This window comes from Artemia franciscana, chromosome 13 (assembly GCF_032884065.1).
Source record: "Artemia franciscana chromosome 13, ASM3288406v1, whole genome shotgun sequence".
NCBI lineage: Eukaryota > Metazoa > Arthropoda > Branchiopoda > Anostraca > Artemiidae > Artemia > Artemia franciscana.
In genome coordinates, this window is record NC_088875.1 from 22,168,825 (window position 1) to 22,191,199 (window position 22,375).

A 22,375-nucleotide genomic window follows, 5' to 3' on the forward strand; every position below is an offset into this window, starting at 1 on the left:
CTTGTTCCACGAAGGCAACCCACGACTTCTTAGAAAATTTGCTAAGCTAGGTGGGTTCAAGTTTCGGGAATTGACAGGATCAAGTAGACTTGTGAACTCATAAACGTCACATTCAAACGTAAAGCGTCTCTGTATCTGGATAATGGCCTCCTTGTAAAAGGTCTCTTGCTGTTATGTAGACCTTCCTCACCTCCAACTGTGAGATATCTGGACTAGACGAGACCAAGGATGCCAACTCCTCTTCCGCAGTATACCCGAGATAGACCTTCTGAACGTCAACATAATGGCTCTCGTCTGTTATGTCAAGAGCCTAAGGATCAGTACAGTTTCTGACGTAGGTTCCATCCATATAGCTTATAGCCGAGGTTGCAATAAGCTTAAGTATTTCCGTCTTCAGCCTATAGAAAATTGGTGACTTCGATTCAATACATTAAAGTCGTTCAAAAGGCCTAGAGCGTAGTCAACTAACATCATTAGAACCTTCATAAAAGGATTTTTCAGAGCACTAAGGGCAAGTTTGTTGCAATGATTGGGGTCATCAAAATTGGCAGTAGTGAAATAGAGGGACAATGCGCTCCACTGTTCAAGGATTTTTCGCACACATGCATGGAGGGACAGCCACCAGGTTTGTCCAGGGGCTAGAATTTTGTGATCTGGTGCAGCCGAGAAATCTTGAAATTCTTTAAGTACTGCAACTCGCTTAGCGCTCATAGAGAAATGACTATATACGTGGCTACAAAAGTCTTCCAGAGTTTTGGTAAGCTTCTTGCAGGCATACGAAGCACACAGATGAATGGAGTGGCAACCACACTTGACAACTACCACCCACGGATAATTGTCACTGATCAGCTTTGCTACCGAATTATGACATCCCATCATTGAGTTTGTTGTGTCGGCACAGAAACCAGTCCAATTTCGCAGAGGCACTTGGTTTTCTATTGTTTTCAATGGGCACTGGTCTGATTGGTGTTTCTCTGAGCACCTCAAACAGACTGACTGACTCTTTAGCTCTACATTCTTTTTGAGTGTGTTCATATTCCTGGGACTTATAACACTGAAGGACTCTGCAATAGTACTGATATACAATATACCTCCCTTTTTCTTCCAAAGCACCAAACATTTGGTGCTTGCGTATATATTGTTGCACTTTGTCCTTTAGGGAGGATTCCAAATAGAGGTTGAGAGTAGGGGGGATGGAAATTTCGGGTGGGACCAGGTAGACCCTGGTTAGGTAACTGAAGCATTCAGCTGCAATCACAATTGTCTAAAGTGTAAGTATGGTAAAATAATCAAGGAAATACGAAGAATCACCAATACTCACGAGATAATTATAACTTGAAGCAGAAGATATTATATCCAACCGGTTAATTTTGAACTTTCCAATGCTTAGAAGATTTGAATTTCCAAACTATAAGCTCAATTCCGTTTTATATTTTTCAATATCATACGTTCGCCAGCGTACCATAGTATAAAGTTGCAAAACAATATTAAAATTGTGGAACGAACAGTGAGCCTTCCACTAACTCTATTTCGGGTAGATCATGGGAAAAGAAAGATTTTCGGGGAGTTTTCGGGGATTCGGGGAACGAAATTTTTTGTCGGGGATTTTCCTCAATTTTCGGGGAAATCCCCGAAAATTCGGGGACAATGGAAGCACTGCCATAAACATAGGGCCAAAATATTCACAGAATTCATTTCCAATGTCTTGAAAAAATTTTCCCTATTGTTTCAACTTTGTATTTGTTTGATACCAATAGATGTTTCAAAAGAATATGATCTATATGCTGACTTTAAGTATATAAGTCTTATTAAGTTTAGTCTTACCCATCAAAGGTGACAAGCCTGAGAAGTTTGCCTGATTTTTATAAAAAAGGGGGTAGCACCCTCTTTGATTCCTAGAATTACAATGAAAATCATACTATCAGATTCAGTGTATCAAAAGAACCCTACTCTAGAGGCTTTAGACCTCTAAAGTATCTGCAAAAATGTGGAATTTTGTGCTTCTTGCCAGAAGAAAGATCACAGATGCGTGCTTATTTGTTTTTTGTTTTATGTTTGCAGGGGTGATCGTATCAACCCAGTGGACCTAGAATATCGCGGAGAGGGCTCATTATAACAAAATTAAAAAGGCTCTTTTTGAGTGAACAAAAACTGAAGGGCAACTAGGTCCCCTCCCACGTCATTTTTACCAAAATTGTCCGATAAAAATTTTGAGACTTCTAAATTGTTCAACATAGTGAAAAGGCCTAATAACTATGACTGGGAAGATAACATGACCCCCTGCATACCCTGAGGAAAGGTCTTTAAGTTATAAAATTTGCACATTGTTTACGTACAGTATTTGTTATTCGGCACTATGCATATATTTTAAGTGGGGAGGGGGAGATTTTTGCTGGGGAAGGAGATATTGCACGGGGATAATTTTATATAGAGGAAATTTTTCAGGGGTTGAACTTTTCAGGGGAAATTGTATACCGGGTAAATTTGCCAGGATTCCCATTCGAAATTTCTTTAAATGTCTTGCTTTCTCTTTACAGACTCAATTTTTCGTGCGGAGGTCTTAAGGATAATTTTTTAAGGTAAATTTTCACCAGCATTGAATATCTAGAAGATTATTACGCTGAGAGGGGGATTTTTCCGTGGAGGGAAAGCCAAATTTCCTGGTATTATTTTAAAAATGGTCAAAAATTATTCAAAAAATAAGTTTTTTCAGCTGAAGCAAGGAGGAATATTAAAACTTAAAACGAAAAGAAATTATTACGTATACAAGGGGGGATGTCCCCTCCACAACACCTCGCTCCTTGCGCTTTTTTAAGTTTAATATTGCTCCTTACTTTCAGTTGAAAAAAACTTGTTTTTTCTTAATTTAATTCTAAGCCAAAGGCCTATGTGTCTACTCAGTCTTTCTCTTCATATTAGGACAAAAAAACAACAACCAATTTTATCGTAAAGAGCGAGAGTTTGAGAATAGAGAATTTCTGATCTTTTTCAAAACATGTCCATGCCTAACCAAGATTACATTAAAAAAAATTGTTTAAATAAAATGAAATTATTTTTTTTTCAACTGGAATTAAGGAGCAGCATTCAAACTTAAAATGATTTGAAACTCAATACATCAATTCTTACGCTAAAGCGTGACTTTTTGTCCCAATTCCTTAAGAACAACACAACACCTGAAGCACAAGGGCCATTAAATTAGAATAAAAATTTAATTTAGTAAATAAAAAATTCAGTATAAAGAACAAAGTATTGAGGAATGGGCAACCCCACAAATAATCGTAATAATTTGTGTTTGTTTTAAGTTTTGATGCTGCTCCTTACTTTCAGTTGAAAAAACTCGTTTTCTTATTTAATTTCTGATTGTTTCTAAATAATTCTGGGATTTCTGGCTCCCTCTTCCCTTTAAAATTACTCCAAAGGAAGCTCCTATCACGTAAGATATCCCACGCTAAGAATACTCCCCCAGAAAATTCCATTCTAGCAAAAAGTTTCAACCAGAAATTTTTTTGTTGACGATAGCAGATGAAACAATTTTCTGTTAAGTCAGGAAATTTTTCTGTTAGGTCAGGAGAGTCAGGAAATTCAGCATTGGCAAGGGCCGGTTTTACATTCTACAACTCTACAACATCATAATCAGGCAAAACCTAGTTTTGGAGAGGAAGTTTATTTTAAATTTAATTTACCGGCTATGATTCTACGTCGTTGAATTCAGCTTAGGGCGAATTGTCTTCCAATCCAGAACAGGCAAAAAACATTTGACAAAAATAAAATGATAGTTTGTCTTGATTGACGGTATGTCTGTCCCCTTTGTAAAGGTGAGATGAAGACTTGGATCATTTTCTCCGGAAATGCCCGGTGCTCTTGGCTTTATGGGAAATTCATTTGCTTGGGATTAATTTGATGTTTCCGGGTATTCTACAAAATAGTAACCCAACCAAAATATTTCTAGTGGGAGTGTATATAGATAAATCCTTAATAAGAAGAAAAAGTTTGTTATGACTAATTTCTTTTGTTGTTAGATTAGGCATTCTCGCGTTGTATTCTGTTTTTGTGCGTATTTGTAATTCGTACTGTTTGTTAATTTCCTTGCTTGTTTGTTTATGGCCCATGGGCTTTTGAAATACATTTATCTATCTATCTATCTATATATACTAGTGGCTATTGGGAAGTGTACAGACGTTTTCAAGGGGATTTCTCTGTTTTTTTAGGGGGAGGGGAGTTGACGGGGGGGGGTTACGTTGGAGGATTTTTCCATGGAGGATCTTTCCATGGAGGAATGCGTCATGGGGGAAAAGAATTTCAATGAGTGGGGCGCAGGACTTTCTAACATTATTTAAAATAACAATGAAAAAATAAATATGAAAGGTTTTTTTCAACTGAAAGTAAGGAGCAGCATTAAAATTCAAAACAAACAAAAATTATTACGCATATGAGCGGTTCACCTCCTCGTAATACTTCGCTGTTTACGCTAGAGTATTTTTGGTAATTTCAACTATTTATTCTGCTGAATTTGTGATTCAGGGGTCGTTTTTATGGAATTCGGACAAAATTTAAGTTTTAGTGTAAAGAGTGAGGTGTTTACAACGGGATGAACCCTCTCATATACGTAATAAAAACACCAGAATATAGAAGTTTGCTACGTAAGTTAATTCGTAAGTTACGTTATTTTTTACTAATGATAACGTCTGTAAAAAATTAAAGTTCTAGTTGCCTTTTTAAGTAATCACAAAATTTGAGGGCAACTTGGCTTCCTCCCCCGCTCCCTTTTTCTCAAAATCTTCCGCTTAAAACTATGAAAAAGCCCTTTAGCCAAAATTAAATTAATATGCAAATTTTGGTTTAATTATTTATGTGCGGAGAGCCAGAGTTAAGAGAAAGAGTCAAACTTTAGCGTAAAGAGCGGGGCGTTGAGGAGGAAAAGCCCCTTTCATATACGGAGTAATTTCTGTTCGTATTTAAGTTTCAATGTTGCTCCTTACTTTCAGTTAAAAGAAATATGTTTTTTTTTATTTAATCTTATCAGGAACGGCTCTGCCACCGAGCGGTATCATTTTTTCTGGCACTGGGAAACTCAATATATAGTCTTTGATACATTTTAATTAATTGGCTATCTCAAAATTTTCAATCAATAACAACTTTGTCCGCTTTGAAGTAAAATCATTCTTGGTGCCTCAAAATGAAGAAAAATACCCCTTTATCATTGCACAATCTTTTTGGCTGCTTAAAAAGGAAGCTAGAACATTTAATTTCATTTAAAAGAGCCCTCTCTCCATCTTCTCAGACCACTGGTTTGATATGATCCCCCTGAAAAAAAATTTAAATAAACATCTATCCGTGATCTTTTTTCTGGGAAAAATTGCATAATTCGATATTTTTGTCGACAGGCTCCTAAAACATCTCCAGTAGATAGGGTAAATCTTATGGTGCAATTTCTGTTAATATCAATATCCCCCATTTTTTGAAAATCGAGCACATTTTTTCAGGCTCGAAGATTTTATGGGTAATACTAAACTTAATTAGTTTTGAAAAGTTAGAATCAACATTGAAAACCAATTCTTTTTTTTATGTATTAATTGCTGTCAAATTCTTGTTTCACGGTTTCAATAACTATTGACCGGAGCTGCTCATTGCTTATAGTTCCTTGTCGCGAGTTGTTTGACAAGCTATTCAAACAATAAAAAAAAATAATTAAGATTAATATCGATATACAGTGTCGTCATAACGATGCTTAACGCCAAATCAATTTCAGGCCGAAGGAATAATAGTTAAGGGTGAAAACATTTTCTTATTGAACTGGATTTGCAAATTTCTTCCTTTTGCAAATGAAAGCTACTTCGTGTGTGTATATAAACAGTGCTTCTGAAGTAAAAAGCATCGATTCTTCTTGAGTAAAAGAAAAATTAGTCACACAGTATTTAATGGCTATAGAAAAAAGGCGAAGTTTTTTGTTAGTCTGTCATTTTAAAAATAACTTCTTTATTTCTCTTTGAACGCTTGAAATGTTTTTTTTCTCAATTTCATGTAGCATTTTAATGAACATATGCTGATGAACCTTGACGATATTATTACCTTCGTTTGGGAAAAGTCAGTGAAAATTGGTTCTTGTTGAAGAAACAAATAAATATATCTTACAAACTCTGATTTTTCATGTGTAGGTTTGTTTTAGAGTAAGTTGAGACTCTACAAACAAATTAAGTTGTTGAATTAATGGTATCAAAAACTAATTTGTATACAATGGCGCTGATAATTTTCAACTACAATGTACTAGTGTCAGTGTCTCCACTTCCTTCCTTCTGGTTATGCAGATAAGCTACAAAGCCTTAGGTTGAAAACATATAGATGTCCCTTGTGATGCACTAAAGATTTTTGTTAATTGTGTGCTAAGATTCTGTTAATAAGTAAAAATAATTGAATGTCGATTTAAAAAATAATTTGTAGCATATATGTCTGTTGGCCAGTGTTACCAACGCTTTGAGAAGAACTGTATCAACTTTCTGACAAAGATTATTCCACAAGGGAAAGTTTTAATAGGATGAGAATAGTAGGATAGATATCATTCTGTTGGTCACGTAACCTTGTGACTGTCATATTGGTTGTATTTAATTTCTTTCTCTAGGAGGTGAGAATAATTTCCAGTCAAGTGTGGAAAAAAATACCCCAAAGTGGAGACAATTTCAAAGGAGGTGGTAAGGAAGGATTTAATAGAGATTGGTACTTATTGGGAGGGTATAATCAGCGAGGATTTGAATTGGTTAGGATGGAGGAGGGGTGTTCCTGTATATAATAGCAACTATAGACATATGGTCCCCTTATATTTCACTTGCATTCATTCCAAATATTTGGTTTTTAATTTCTTTCAGAAATCCTTGAAAGTTTACTGTCAAAAAGAAGAATGAAATATAACATTATGCTGATGTAGTTAACTATTGCAACTGAACGATGCAATATTATTCAAACTGACTAATGCAAGTCTTCAAATATGATTGATTGTCAAGCGGCATCAAAATTAATTGAACAAAATCAGCCTCTCTACCCTTAAATTGATCTTCTATTTTATTTCTGAAAGCTTTTTATCAGTTTTAGTTTCTGTTGAGCTGCTTTACATCTAAATATGACAGTTATCGGAGTACAATGTAGAAATGAAATATTTGATAATCGGGTTTGCAACAATTGACGAACAAGGTGGATAGGCTTTATTGTCAAGACAGAAACAATTGGGACTCACTCAGCAGGAGCAGAGTGACTTGATTGGTATACTGTGACAATTGGTCATATTGATTATGACGAGCATGTGCCAAAATGAAAGCTATTTTCAACAAAGTATTTGGATGTTTTGAAACATTATTTTTGCCTTAAATACGTATTGACTCACTTAGTTGTTTCTATTTTAATTTCAGAAAATATTCAGAGTATCATTCTTTTTCAGGTTGGTGACAGGAACGATGGCTTACCGCATGGCATATACCACTGACATTTATCCAAGATTTTACCAACAATTCGTCCTTAAAGAGGCGCTGGTTGTCAGACACATATGAGCCGGTTGTGTACACTGATGTAGTAGACAAACCCGACAGATGGATAATCTGTAACCACAAAGCATTTGGTAAGATTACTAGGAAGTTCCAACCCCTTGTTAAATGCCCTGTTGAACCTTATTAAGCTTTTGTTAATACTTACTAGAATCAAACTTGTATATATGTATACAGGGAAATTAGGTAAAATCCCCCCCAAGACTGGAAATTAGCCAAATCAACGAACAGAGCAGTAAATTCCTTCCGCCAAAAAAGATTTACTGTTATTATAATAACACTTCAATCACAAGAATTTGTTCTAGGAAAGAGTTGAAAGTTTACGTGAATGTTCAGTTTTTCATGGTTTTAGACTCTAGATCATACCATATAAGTCACTTGACCCCCCTATCCATTATAAATTTTAACTATGAGTCCCTAAACAATTATCTTACCAGATTTCCAAAGTCTTGTTTTTTAGCTCCACCCTTTTCCCTAATTTTCCTTCCCATACTAGCTACTACGGCTTTGTAAATGGTTTCTAAATATTATATCATATATTCTCCCCCTCCATCCGTTTTTGTATTTACAAGAACACGAAGAAAGAGGAAAAAAATTGAATGAAAGTTTCTCAAATCAAATGGAAATTGACTCCAAAGGATTGACCAACTTTTGATTTGTTATAGATTATACATATACGTTTTTCGGTACTCATTGTCACAGATAATCCAGCTTAATTAGATTACTGACATTGAATTGAGTAAAAAAAGTTTAAATGCATATAAATTGTCAATTTGGTTCAAAATATTCATCCAAGGTTGTTAAAAAGGTGTATATGTGATACCTTAGAAAATGTGAAGGTAATTAAGTTGAAACTTTCAGGGCATGTGGAGGGGGATAATGGATTAATGTTTGTATAAACTCAAGGTCGTAGAATGGTGGGGGTTAGAATTCCGTGAGCCAAATAGAAGAATATAATACTTACACTAGATAAGAGTATGTCATATCACTTAGACCAAATAGAGTATGTAGATTTTCAACCCAATAATTTGAATATGATTTCTTATATTCTTCAATTCAAAGCAATAAAGTATAAATATTATTAGAAATTAGTGCAAAATTTTTCCAATTGTCCAACGTATTAATAGTAAGCCAAAATCCCAATTCTTACAGATAAAAACCAAAAGATTTCAAATATTCTTTAATTAACCAATGAAAAAAACAGTCAATTAGAAAAATAAATAAATATTTCCACTAAAAAATTTTTTCAAAGAAAAGTTAAGAGCTATATCAAACCAAAGATAAGCAGAAGTAAATTTAAATCATTTTCCAAACGAGAACCTACCATAAGTCAGCATCAATAAATAAATGAAACCTAAAACGAATGGGAATTACAATAATTAATCAAGTCAAACCCAAAACGAGGAACAACTACCACAAATAAGAATAGTGCTCCCTTTGCCTTCTTAAAATAAGAACATTATTTACTCTTTACTGAAAACAATCCTTATTTCAAGAACAATTTTCTACTGTAGAAAAAGCTTTTGCAAATAAATATCATAATAGACCCTTTTTAAGAACATGAATTCAATATGACAGTCTTTCATGTTGTGGGTTAGCTGTAATCAATAGGTTAACCTGTAATTAATGGGTTAGCTGTAATCAATAGGTTAACAATAACCAATTGCTAGTAATGATTTATGTATAGGTTAGGTATGTAAAAAATTAGTATATTTATGAGAAAATAGTTTAAGAGGGAAAAATTTAAACGATAAAAAAGAAAACCGCTTGTAAATAAATTGTACGAGATAATGAGGAAAATCCTAAAGAACTTACTATTTTGAGAAGATTCACGGCAAAAAATTTCCCCTCATTCTGTAAACCCCTATAATAATTAAATAAATAAAAACTATTTTTTTTACTGAAAGTAAGGAGTGACATTAAAACTTAAAACGAACAGAAATTACTCCGTGTATGAAAGGGACTGTTCCCTCCTCAACGCCCTGCTCTTTACGCTAAAAGTTGACTCTTACTCTTAATTCTACTTTATAAAAACAGTTAAACAACTTTAGCATAAAGAGCGGGTTGTTGAGGAGGGAACAGCCTCTTTCATACTGAGAGTAATTTCTCCTTTTAATGTCTTTTAATGTTTAAGTTTTAATGTCACTCCTTACTTTCAGTTAAAAAACTTGTTTTTTTAAATTAATTTCTGAACGTTTTTGAATTAATGCATGTTTGATTATGGCTCTCCGCATATGAATAATTAAAACATAATTTTCGTATTAATTTATTTTTTTTGCTAAACGTCTTTTTCTTAGTTTTGATCAGACGATTTTGAGAAAAGGGGTCGGGGGAGGAGGCCTAGTTGCTCTCCAGTTTTTCGGTTACTTAAAAAGGCAACTAGAATTTTTAATGTTTAACGAATGTTTTAATTAGTACAAAATATACGTAACTTACAAATTAACTTACGTAACGAATTTCTATAGTCGTATATTTTTCTTATGTATATGAGGTGGTTTGCCCCCTCGTTAATACCTCGCTCTTTACACTAAAGCTTAAATTCGTTCCAAATCTTTAAGAATACCCCCGAATCGCAAAGGCTGTAGAATAAATAGTTTAAATTACTAAAAATACTTTATCGTAAAGTGCTAGGTATTTAGGTGGAGATGGACCCTTCAAATGCATAATAATCTCTGTTCGTTTTAAGTTTTAATGCTGGTCCTTACTTTCAGATGAAAAAACTTTTTCATATTTATTTTTATTATTTTTTTTAAAATAATGCTAGAGAATCCTGCCCCGCCTTCATTGAATTTCTCTTCTCCCATGACAAATTCCTCCAAGAGAAGATTCTCCCATGTAGCCCCTTCCCCTCAACTCCCCCTAAGCAAAAAATCCCCCTGAAAAGGTCTGTAAAATTTCCAATAACCATTACTGTATGTAAACACTGGTCAAAGTTTGTAACTTGCAGCCCCTCCTCTGAGGACTGTGGGGGAGAAAGTCAGCCCCAAAGACAAGGTTATCATGTTGTCTTACTATGCTGAACAAAATGGCTATCCCAAAATTTTGATTCGTTGACATTGGGAAAAAAGCGTTGGAGGAAAAAAGCCTTGGTGCTTTCCAGTTTTCTTGGTCACTTAAAAAGGGCACTAGAACTTTTAATTTCCGTTAGATTGAGGCCTCTCGCGACATTCTAGGACTGCTTTGTTGAAACGATCACTCCTGGGAAAAAACAAACAAACAAATAAACGCGCATCCGTGATCAGTCTTCTGGCAAAAAAAAAAAAACAACAAAGTTCCACATTTGTGTAGATAGGATCTTGAAACTTCTACACTAGGGTTTTCTGATACGCTGAATGCGATGGTGTGATCGTTAAGATTTTATGACTTTCAGGGAGTATTCTCCTGATTTTCCAAAATAAGGCAAATTTTCTCAGGCTTGTTATTTTTGATGAGTAAGATTAAATTTGATGAAACTTAGCCTATATATTCAAAATCAGCATAAAATTCCGAATCTTTTGATTTATGTATAAGTATTCCATTTTTTAGAGTTTCGTATACTATTGAGCCGGGTCACTCCTTACTACAGTTCGTTACCGCGAGCTGTTTGGTAATATGAAGCTTAATTTACATTAGTTGATGAACTGCTAACTTTCAATGTTATTTCAGGATACTACCGTGTGGATTATGATGAGATAAACTGGGACCTTATTCAGAATCAACTACAGACCAACCACACGCAAATTCACGTATTGAACAGAGCAAAACTAATTGATGATGCTTTCAACTTGGCTGTTAAATACCAAGGTTACATACCAACTTCCTTAAATATGACTTACAAACGAGCACTGGATCTAACAGCCTATTTGAAGAAGGAGTTGGATTGGCTTCCTTGGGAAACAGCCTATAGAAACTTTGAAAAACTTCAAAATCTATTATTAGGAACTGAAGCCGGAGCCCTTTTAAATGTATGACTTCTTTGAATTTGAAAAAGTAATCAGAGGAGACTTTGGCAAATCAAAATGAGTTTGATAAGAAATGAAAATTGCTAGTGACGTGAACGCAGAGCGTTGCCCGGAAAGATTAGAACTATTCAAAAACATTTTATTCATATCTAGTAAAGATTACTTTTAATTAAACATTTAAATTCATGTTTTCATTTGACACTTATATGATGGTACTCCAAATGAATCCGCCAATGAAAACCTTGTTTTCTTTACTGTGTATAAAAAACCGTTTCCTCGAATTTTCATTGTGCGGCTGCTGCGTGCACACCTCGCATAATAAATTTTTAGTGGAAATGATTTTCATGCTGCACGTCTGTAAGACGTTAAATGGAAACGTGTCATAAGTTTATTTGGGTTCAACTCTTTAAAGCTTTGTAAATTAAACATATCATTATTTAATGCTAAATGGACTAGGTTAGTTTGCAAAATGCGCTAGTTAAAAAACATATACACAAAGTATACGCCCCAATAATTGCTCCATTTTGGGGAGCGTAGTTAATTGGCCTTGAACTCTGTGTAAGAAAAAGACTTAGAATAGGGGTAAGAAATACAAGCAATATTATTATATAGATTTTACATTCCATTCCGTTATGCACATACATTCTCAGTCCACTTTTTCTAATTTTAGAGTAGAGAGAAAATAAACATAAACAATCCTTGAAAGGTCTTTTTAATCTAGGCAAACTTTACCTGCTTTTTTGTGAAGGGGTAGTAATTAGTAAATAGCTACCAGTTTAAAAAATAGAAAGAAAACCTTTAAGCAAAATATTATTTTATAGGAAAAATAGATCGCACAAACGTGTTTAGTCTGCGGTTTTGTTCTTTATAATAAATGAAAGTAAAAATAGCAAGAGCCAAAATTAGTGTCGAATATAATTTATGAGAAAAAGCCAGAAAGTATGGGAGCGAGAAGTATCAGGCTCACAGTTCTTCAGACTCTAGTTTCTCAGTCAGGAAGTCTGCTGATAAAGTGATCGATATGAGGTTCTTATAAAACGAATGATACCGTTCATCAAGTAGTGGCAACAAGGACAAAATATTGTCGTATTTTGATTTACAGATTGATCTCCCGTCTGCATGTTCGAGTCCCAGCACTTTTTGTAGTTATTTTCCCTCTTTTCCGCAAGCTCGTACTCTAAAGAATTTTCATTTTGTATGTTTGTCTTCGACTTCACAATTCGAAAATATTTCTCATACCGAATCTAATGTATGTCTTGTCAAGAAAATACTTAAAAAAAACTTTTAAAAAGCCAGGTTTTAGAAATGGACTACAAAGTAAAAAGTAATTTTCTCGTTTTAAAGAATGCATTTGATATGTATGTATAAATTGCAAAATTTTTGAATACTTTGAATGTCGTGAACTCTTAATCGCGAACTTGTAAAAAAGATTAGTGGGTGTGACCTGGCTTGAGGAATTCCTTATCAAAATGAGACAGGGTGTTAACAGCTAAGTGATATATGTAGCAACACAATATTATCGACACAAACCTATTTCTGTTTTGTGAGCCATAGGTGCTAGAATACAACAACAAAAGAGAGAATAATGAGGACTTTTTTTTCCCCAAGACAGTGAACCAACAAAACCTATTTGAATATTTCGGCCCTATATCTTTTATAATAAAAAACAATAAAGAACATAAAAAACAATAAGGCTATTTAAAAAATTAAAAAAAAGTGGATTTTTAACTGAGAACTTTTATTGTAAGTGTAATAAAAAAAAATATAAATAAATTTTAACTGAGAACTTTTATAGTAAGTGTTTTATTGTTTTTTATTTTCTTTGCTGAAGACAGCCCTTAGATATAGGGTCGAAATATTCAAATAGATTTTGTTGGTTCACTGTCTTGGGAAAAAAGTCCTCATTGTTCTCTCTTTTGTTGTTGTATTATGAAAAGGCAGTGTGGTCTTTTTCATTATTTAGGTGCTAGAATAAAGGGTCAGAATTTCTAAGGACCCAGCAAAATTAGATAGGCTGAGGAACAAGAATGATGCCACATCACTTGCCCCTTTGTACCCCATTGCCTTATGCTAGAGGTCGGTAATGACCGTGTTTCATTATGAGAAGTAACATGAACTTTAAGATTGTAGGTTCACGCTGTCATTTATAGAAAACAAATTTCGTTTTAAGATTTGGTGTTGGTAGGCACTACGGCAGGTCTAAGCGCCATACCTCTTGTTTTTCTTAACTAATTTTTGCTGATGCTACGTCCACTTGTTTTGAATTATTGGTGAAAGCAGATTCATGGGTGACTTTTTCTGTTCTGACTGGTTCTTTAACGTTGTCATTGAAGGCAATATCCTTTGTCGGTGCAGTAAAACAATGATTGAAATAGTCATAAGAAATTCTCTTAAAAAGAGCCTGGTTTTCGAATTCCTTTCCAACAGCTATCTGGGCTTTAACATTCAGATCATACCTCTTGTTTTTCATACCTGAGAAACATACCTCTTATTAAGAAAATGTTTGTTTTAAACCCCGAATATTTCTATCTTCCTTATTTCCAGTTCACAGAAAGTGCTTTTCTGTTTCAGAGCCATATTCAAAGCTTGGCTTTACATTTATATGACTTGTATTCCTTTAATGAAGATCCCTTGGATAAACACTTGGATTTACTATTAAGAACGATTGTAGTTAAAATTGCATGTGGAACGAATTTCGCTCCATGTGTAAAAGAAGTGAAGAAAATTTTTGACTGGAAAAAAATTTGGTATGGAGAAGATGAGAGTTATGTTGATTACGGGAAACGGTTCTCAAGGTAAGTCTTAGTAAGAGTCTCATTTGAATCGTGAAAGGGTGAACATCTAAAAGCCTAAGGTTAAATCTGTATTTATCGGATACTAAGTGCTATAGCTTCCAGTTGTGTGTAAATTTGATTGAAATCTATGCTCCTTGACTTATTTTGAAGATGAACAATTAATATATACTTTAATTACAGAAAATTATTTCTTAAATAAAATTGGAAAAGATAGAAGCGGAGAGTGCATTTGTGGTGAAAGTGAAACTTGTAGCCACTTCCTTTTTACTTACCCTGTAATTACCATTCTTTAGGAATTAATATCCCATTTTGTCCTAGCTCAGTAATTTCAGATAAAGAATTAAGGAAATGTTTGAGCAAATTTTTGTATTAATGTAGAAGACTGGTTTGATGTTAATATTCGATATTTATACCTGATTGTTGCCTTTTATTGTAGCATTTATTAGTTTCATTTATTTTAGTTTTATTCTGTAGTGCTAGTTTGTAGACATTTAGCAGTGAAATACTTGTAAAGATTTTATCACTTAATAAAAAATAAAATCATCATTAAGTCTAAGTAATATTTTAAAATTGAAGCCCTTATTAATTTTAAGAATCCGCTGTATATACTTTTTTCTAGATTAGAAAAAGATTAATAGCTTCGTTTCAACTGAATAGCACGAAGAAAATCTTTATGGAGATTAATAGGATTAGCCCAATGACTTACAATGAAAATCACTGTTTTTCTGAACTTTTGACTGCTGTTTATGCGCAATATATATATATATATATATATATATATATATATATATATATATATATATATATATATATATATATATATATATATATATATATATATATATATATATATATATATATATATATATATATATATATATATATATATATATATATATATATATATATATATGTTTTTAACTACGTAGAACATGCAAATATACAACATGCTTCGCTATCCCATTGTCTATATCCCGGTCGTAATTTGTGTCCAAGTGTCCCAGCTTGTAATATCTCTTTGAGTGTCCCGGTCGTCATTTATATTCCCTGTTTCCCGGTGTCCCGGTCGTCATTTGTGTCCCGGTGTCCCGGTCTGTAATTTTTATTCGAACAATCCCTGTGTCCCGGTCGTCATTTATGTATCCCACCTGTGCCCCCGGCGTCCCCATTGTAGTTGTGTCCTTGTGTCCCGGTCATCATTTATATTCCCTGTGTCCCGATCGTGATTTGTGTCCGGGTGTCCCAGTCTGTAATTTCTCTTTGAGGTTCCCAGTCATCATTTATATTCCCCGTGTCCTGGTCGTCATTTGTGTCCTGGTGTCCCGGTATGTAATTTCAGTTGACAAACATGAGTTGACAAACATGACGTCAGTCGACAAACAACTTCATGACGCATACAGCTCAATCCTTATAATGACGTCAGTCGACAAACATGACGTCAGTCGACACACAACATGACGTCAGTCGACACACACACTCACACACACACACAGATAACTTATATATATATATATATATATATATATATATATATATATATATATATATATATATATATATATATATATATATACAACAACAAAAGAGAGAGTGATGAGGACTTTTTTCTAAGACAGTGAACAAACAAAACCTATTTGATTATTTCGGCCTTATATCTAAGGGCCATCTTCAGCAAAGAAAATAAAAAACAAATAAAACACTTACAATAGAAGTTCTTAGTTAAAAATCACTTTTTTTTTTTTAAATAGCCTTGGCATCACTACTTCTTAACGAAATGTTCAGCCAAGACTGTGCGATAAAAGCCAACATTTTACAAGCTAAAAAGGTTCATTCATTTCACTAACTGGATTTATTAAAAATTTGAATAATTTCATATTGCGATATTTGCCTTCTCTGCAGCTAATCTGATAGTTCTTTTGGGATTGGGCTTGTTTTTGTTCGTTCCTGTTTTTGTTTTATTTTGAATTAGATTATTTTCTGTAATTAATTTTGTGTACATATGGCTGATTGTGTATTCACACAAGTATTTAGGGTTGTATTATTATTTAAGTTTCGTTTGATTTCGATTGCCTCGTGGACAGTTTGTTTGATTCCTAGGTCATCGCTAATTAGAATCATTTCGTCAAATAGAACATAATGGTTTGTATTTTCAAAAATATAATTACTTAAAGCTGAATCAAAAGATATGCAGTTATTTCTAGATTTTAATGCTTTTTCAATACTTTCTTTGTGTTGCTATAATCTTGTTCCTAAATTTTGGTGGGTTCGACCAATGTAATAATTTCCACAACTACATGGTATTTGATGCACCTCTCGTAGACGAGTAACTGGGGTTTTATCCTTACCAGAATTGAGAAGATTCATTATACTTAAATTACTTGTGAATACAACACGTAAATTGTAAGTGTAATGGATTTTTAACTAAGAAATTTTATTGTAAGTGTTTTGTTGTTTTTTATTTTCTTTGCTGAAGACGGCCCTTATATATAGGGCCGAAATATTCAAATAGGTTTTGTTGCTTCACTGTCTTGGAAAAAAGTCCTCATTATTCTCTCTTTTTTCGTTGTATTATGGAAAGGCAGTGTGGTCCTCGCCATTATATATATATCTATATATATATGTATATATATATATATATATATATATATATATATATATATATATATATATGTAAAAATATATAAAATATAATATATATATATATATATATATATATATATATATATATATATATATATATATATATATATATATATATCTCCTGATGAGCCCTTTTGTTGGGTTGTTGCCTCTGAACTATTTGTCTTTATTATTTTTTCTATTGTTTGGTAAATGACGACTTATACTTATTGACGACATGACTGCCTGTCCATGGATTATTCTATATGGTTGATTGTGTGTGGCTATGCTGTTTGACTTATGTGATTGTATGGATGAGTAGGGTTAAGGCCTCATTCAAGTGCTGGTCTATATTAATCACTAATTTAGGAAAACAGTCTTCCTTTTCTCCTTCTGTCTCTTTTTTTTTTGTGTTTGTGCTGTTGCGTTGGTGATTTCTCTTTGTATGATATATATATATATATATATATATATATATATATATATATATATATATATATATATATATATATATATATATATATATATATATATATATATATATATATATATATATATATATATATATATATATACTCCCACCCCAAGCTAGAATGACCTGCCTTTTGTTTAGCCCTAGGTTGGCTGAAAAAGACAATCTTCGGCAATCTGTCATACTACATTTGCAGAACGTGCCCTAGCCATCTTAACCTTTTTCTAACTATAGCCTTAGAAAGTCGGATTGAACCACATTTTTTGTACAGCCTACTGTTTGAAAAACAGTCAGTCAACTGGGTCCCCAGAACAATCTGTGGGCAATTTCTTTTCAAGACATTAAGTAAATCTAGCTTCTCCCGCTTTCCGGAGCGCCCATGCTTTAGAGCCGTATTTAACTGCTGTCATTACTGTTTCTTCCAATATTCGAATCTTGATTTGCAGACTTTTCCTCCTATTCCTTCAAACGTTATTTAACTGTGAAAAAACGCCCTAAGCTGTGGCTATTCTACTTTTGACATCTTTGCTGCTCCCATCGTCTTTACTAACAATTCTGCCAAGGTAAGTGAGGCTGTCCACCTGATGAAACTTCTCTTTATCCAACGTCACCTTTCATCTTCACTTTTTTTAAACCGATTCTAGCACTCTAACCTCGAAAAAGCTCTCAAAGCTCATTCAATTCGCTCACACTTTCATCTAGGGTGCTTAGATCATAAGCACCTTCTAAGTCCAAAATATATTTTCCTCTCCATTTGATTCTGTGGTCACCGATTGCTTTTTCTGTGCTCCTTAAGACAAAATCCATCAAAATCATCTCTTCTATAAAGGGGTATAGAACATAACCCTACTTAACTCCTGATTTAATATGCAACCAGCTGCTAACCTTATTTCCTGCCTTAACCACAGCAGTGTTATTCTTGTACATGGCACTAATTATTCTAATGTATTTGTCTGGTATACTATACAAGGATAAGACCTTCACTAAAGCTATTCTATCAGCAAAATCAAACACCTTCTCATAATCAATAAGTGAGGACCAAAGGTGTTTGACAACTCTGGCCCTTTTTGATTATAAGCCTAAGAATGAAAATTTGGTCGACACATCCTCTACCTTTTCTAAAACCACACTGTTCTGCTCTTAAAACTTTGTCTACAGCATCTCTCAATCTGAAAAGTATCATAGTACTAAGTAATTTGTCAGAGACCAGAAAAATGCCTTGATAATTATCACACTCACTCTTATCACCTTTCTTATACAGTGGTTTAATTAAGGTTTTCCTTTTGATGTTTTCCTAGCTTTGAAAGTAGCTTGAGACTGAAGACTATTGTATTACCCAATTGCAGAGCCCTTGGACATTAAAAACTTTTTTATTATTTGTATTATGCATGATTCCTGGAAAATTTAATAAATTTATTCCATTCTTCTGAAAACTGTGTGGCTATTTTTGGATTTGAGAATAATTAACAGTACAACGACAAATGCCTTTGATGAACGTTTTGAAAACGATCAGAAATGACGTAAAAAGAAATGTTTTAATTGGAAGGGTGGAGAGTTTTACAGACTGAATTGTCTGATGAAAATTTTCCGTGGGAATTTTCAAAGAGGATGGAATTTTACGAAAGAGTTTTCAGCGATTAGAAAATTGTCGGAGGGTATTTTTCCAGGGAAGATTTTTCATAATTTTTTTTCATGGAGGGATTTTCGTGGGGAGGGAGAATATTATATGGAAAGGGAGGTGAATTTCCCGACATTATTTGAAAAATTATCAGAAACTATTTTCCTTATTTTCTTTTTGTGAAAAATATCGGCTTTAGTATTTCCTTCTGTGTTATTTAGTCTATAAGAATAATCCCAAGACCAAAAAGCTATTATGCATGATAGACTGATCGATTGAAAACCCAAACATTTTTATATCAAGCAAACATGAAGTTTGTTCTTTAAACCCATAAATTGATTTCTGCAGTTTTCTCAACTATTAAATCTATAAATATAAATGAAATACTCTTTTAACTTCAGCACAGAAGCCGATGGATCTTCTGGGTCCCTTTTAAATCCCTTTGGTCCTAAGCTTTCAATAGACTTATTTGTTTTAATAGCCCTTATGCGGTCGCTCCATTCGTTGCAGCGACTGCAGTTCTACAATGTTCTTTTTTAGTTAGTTGGCTTGGTCTGTGTTTCGCCCCAACACCTTCCACTACCTGTTCATCCCTAGTGAATCAAGCCTTGAGAAACCTACGCGTCGCTTACGGAAAAATATCCCCAAACAAAAGCTGTTACAGCCGCAACGGTTTGTGCATGATTTATAACACTTATTGCGCCCCTGTGCTTTTTTTTTATCAGGCATGGTTCATCTGTTTCGTAAGAAAGATCGACATGCTCTACGTACGGCTTATTTCAGATATTGAAAATTCCTCCTCCGGCTTCCTAGATGGCACCGAAACAAAAAATAGTTGCTCGATTTGGTTTAATAGATGTGCCTTCTCGGATTCGGTCTTCCAGTGATGATGTATGCAAAAAGACTATCAAATTTATTCACATTTATGACCTTTTTTTCCATATTGATACTGGTTAATTAGTCCACGTTGTCTTCTGTTAGTTTGAATTTTTTTTTTCTTCGCTGTTTATCGTTTTTGTTTTTGTTTATTTATAATACTCCGAACTTTGTGTTTTTTGTACTTTTTACGGGTAATAAAGATCGATCATTCATTCATAACGAATTCTGAAACGCAAGGGCTATTTGATTAGAAAAAGAAGCTTTTCTAATTTACTAAGAACTTAGCAGTTTGATGATGCTTTGGTAATATTAGATGCATTTTTGAAGCTTTTTTTTTCCACCTGAGCAGAATACAGGTGAGAAATGATTCAAACCAGATGAGTATCTGGATTTTTGTAATTACCTTTTCAGCGATTGACTCTTCTAATAATAGGCAAAGCAATGGTACTGTCTAAGATTAGAAAATTCTTTATGAAAAGAATATATAATATATTCACAATATAACGAAAAAAAAACATTTTCAAAAATGGTGTCCCGTAATGGAATACTAAACATACCCTTGTTTTATTCATACGTTCACTAGTTTATTAGGTTGACATTGAACGAAAAATAAATATTCCAAGCTTTCAAGACGAAATTATTGTAAAAACCCTTATAACCAGATTTAAAAAACATTTATTTTTAGGATTACCCCAAACTTGAAGTCTGCTATTATTTGTACTGGAATGAAACATTTTGGAACAGCGCATCATTTTCATTTTCTAATTGGACGCTACTTGTCAACTAATGTGGCTACAGAACGAGGTCATATTTTATCGGGATTGACATGTACAAATGATATTCTTCTACTGAGAAGGTAATGAAACATTATATATAAGTAAAAGCACTTGCCATCACTAAAAAGTAGAAAAATAGGTTTTATTTATATTAGCTTATTTGTATAACCTAACCCACAAGTCTGGAGAGCTTACAGATCAACAAATTTCCACAAATTATCTGAGTTTCAGATACCAGGTGACACGAAAAACATCTTTGGTCCTTCTGAAAGTATAAGCAAATAAAAACTATAAAATGAATACCACTTTCAACAATCACGAAGAGAGGACAACAAACTGCATTATACAGGGCAAATAGAATCCCTTTAACTCTCAACTGATTATTCATCCATTTAAAAGAAAGATATTCTCTCTCTCAAAATACCTGTTTCAAAAAATAAAAAAAAATACAAAAAAGCAGTAAAGAAATACACAATATACAAAAAGGAAAATCTTCTTTCACATCATTCCTTATTTACAAAATAAAAATCCAAACATTAAACTATATTTATTTATTCGGAAACAGCTTCTTTAATCCTTCTTGGCTGCACCCTGAAAAGCAACCTAATAAAGAAGAAACCCTAGCCCATAGTGACCAAAAATCAGAAAACGTGTTTAAAAAATTTGCCAAGTTGCAGAGTCGCCATTTAAACGTGATTCAGGAATATCAAGCATAATTTCAAGTAACCTTAATGATAAAAGTTCGTTTCAGAAATAAATTGATGGGAATTTAAAAAATTAGCCTGAAACCCTATAAAAATTTTGTCCGATCAAAATGAATACTGGAGTATCGTAACTACCGCAGTCGAAACTGCCAAGGAAAATAACTCTCTCATATGGGAATTTCTTCTCTTTTAAAATTGCCTCTTGAAATTTAAAAATTTAAAAATTGCCTCTTGAAATACACGATTGTCTTACACCCATTTGCCATTATATATATATTATTATTTATATCTATATAAAAATAATTTGTCTGTCTGTCTGTCCGCATATGACGTCTGAATTATTTCATCATATACCAATTCAAAAACGAAAGTATTCAAGCCGATGTAGCTGAGTTGGTAACGCGGTATGTTCCAAGTTCTAGGTTCGAGAGGTTCTAGGTTCGAACCTTGAATTTAGTATTAATACAAAAGAAGAAAAAAACTAAAAAAGGTAAACACTACACAATTCTAAAAAGAAAAAACTAAAAAAACTAAAAAAAGCTAAAAAAAAGGTAAAAACTACAAAAAAACTAAAAAGAAAAAAACTAAAAACTAATAAAAAAACTAAAAAAGGCTAAAAAACTAAAAAACAAAAAAAAGGTAAAAAACTAAAAACTAAAAAAGAAAAAGAACTAAAAAAGGAAAAAAACAGAAAAATAAAGGAGAAAAAGAAAACTAAAAAAATAAAAATAAAAATACAAAAAACTAAAAAAGGTAAAAACTAGAAAAAAAACTAAAAAGAAAAAAGAAAAATAAATAAAAAAGCTAAAAAAAAAGGTAGAAACCAAAAAAAACTAAAAGAAAAAAAGAAAAAAAACAGAAAATTTATTTCAAAACTAAAAAAGAAAAAAAAACTAAAAAAGGAAAAAAAAATGAAAAATAAAGGAGAAAAAGAAAACTAAAAAAAAAATAAAATAAAAAAAAATAAAAATGTGTAAAAACTACAAAAAAAAAATAAAAGGAAAAAAGAAAAAAACTAAAAAGCTAAAAATAAGGTAGAAAC

The 22,375-nt window shown here is 33.0% G+C and overlaps 1 protein-coding gene across 1 annotated transcript; it reads left to right on the forward strand.

The window, feature by feature from the left end:
* Positions 1–283: 283 nt before the first annotated feature.
* On the forward strand, positions 284–21,207 carry LOC136034278 (aminopeptidase N-like). The gene is made up of 5 exons (XM_065715419.1): positions 284–334; positions 7,438–7,603; positions 11,175–11,473; positions 14,042–14,265; positions 20,539–21,207. Exons 1-5 carry the CDS (start codon positions 284–286, stop codon positions 20,711–20,713), a joined length of 915 nt encoding a protein of 304 aa, XP_065571491.1. The 3' UTR covers positions 20,714–21,207.
* Positions 21,208–22,375: the final 1,168 nt, after the last annotated feature.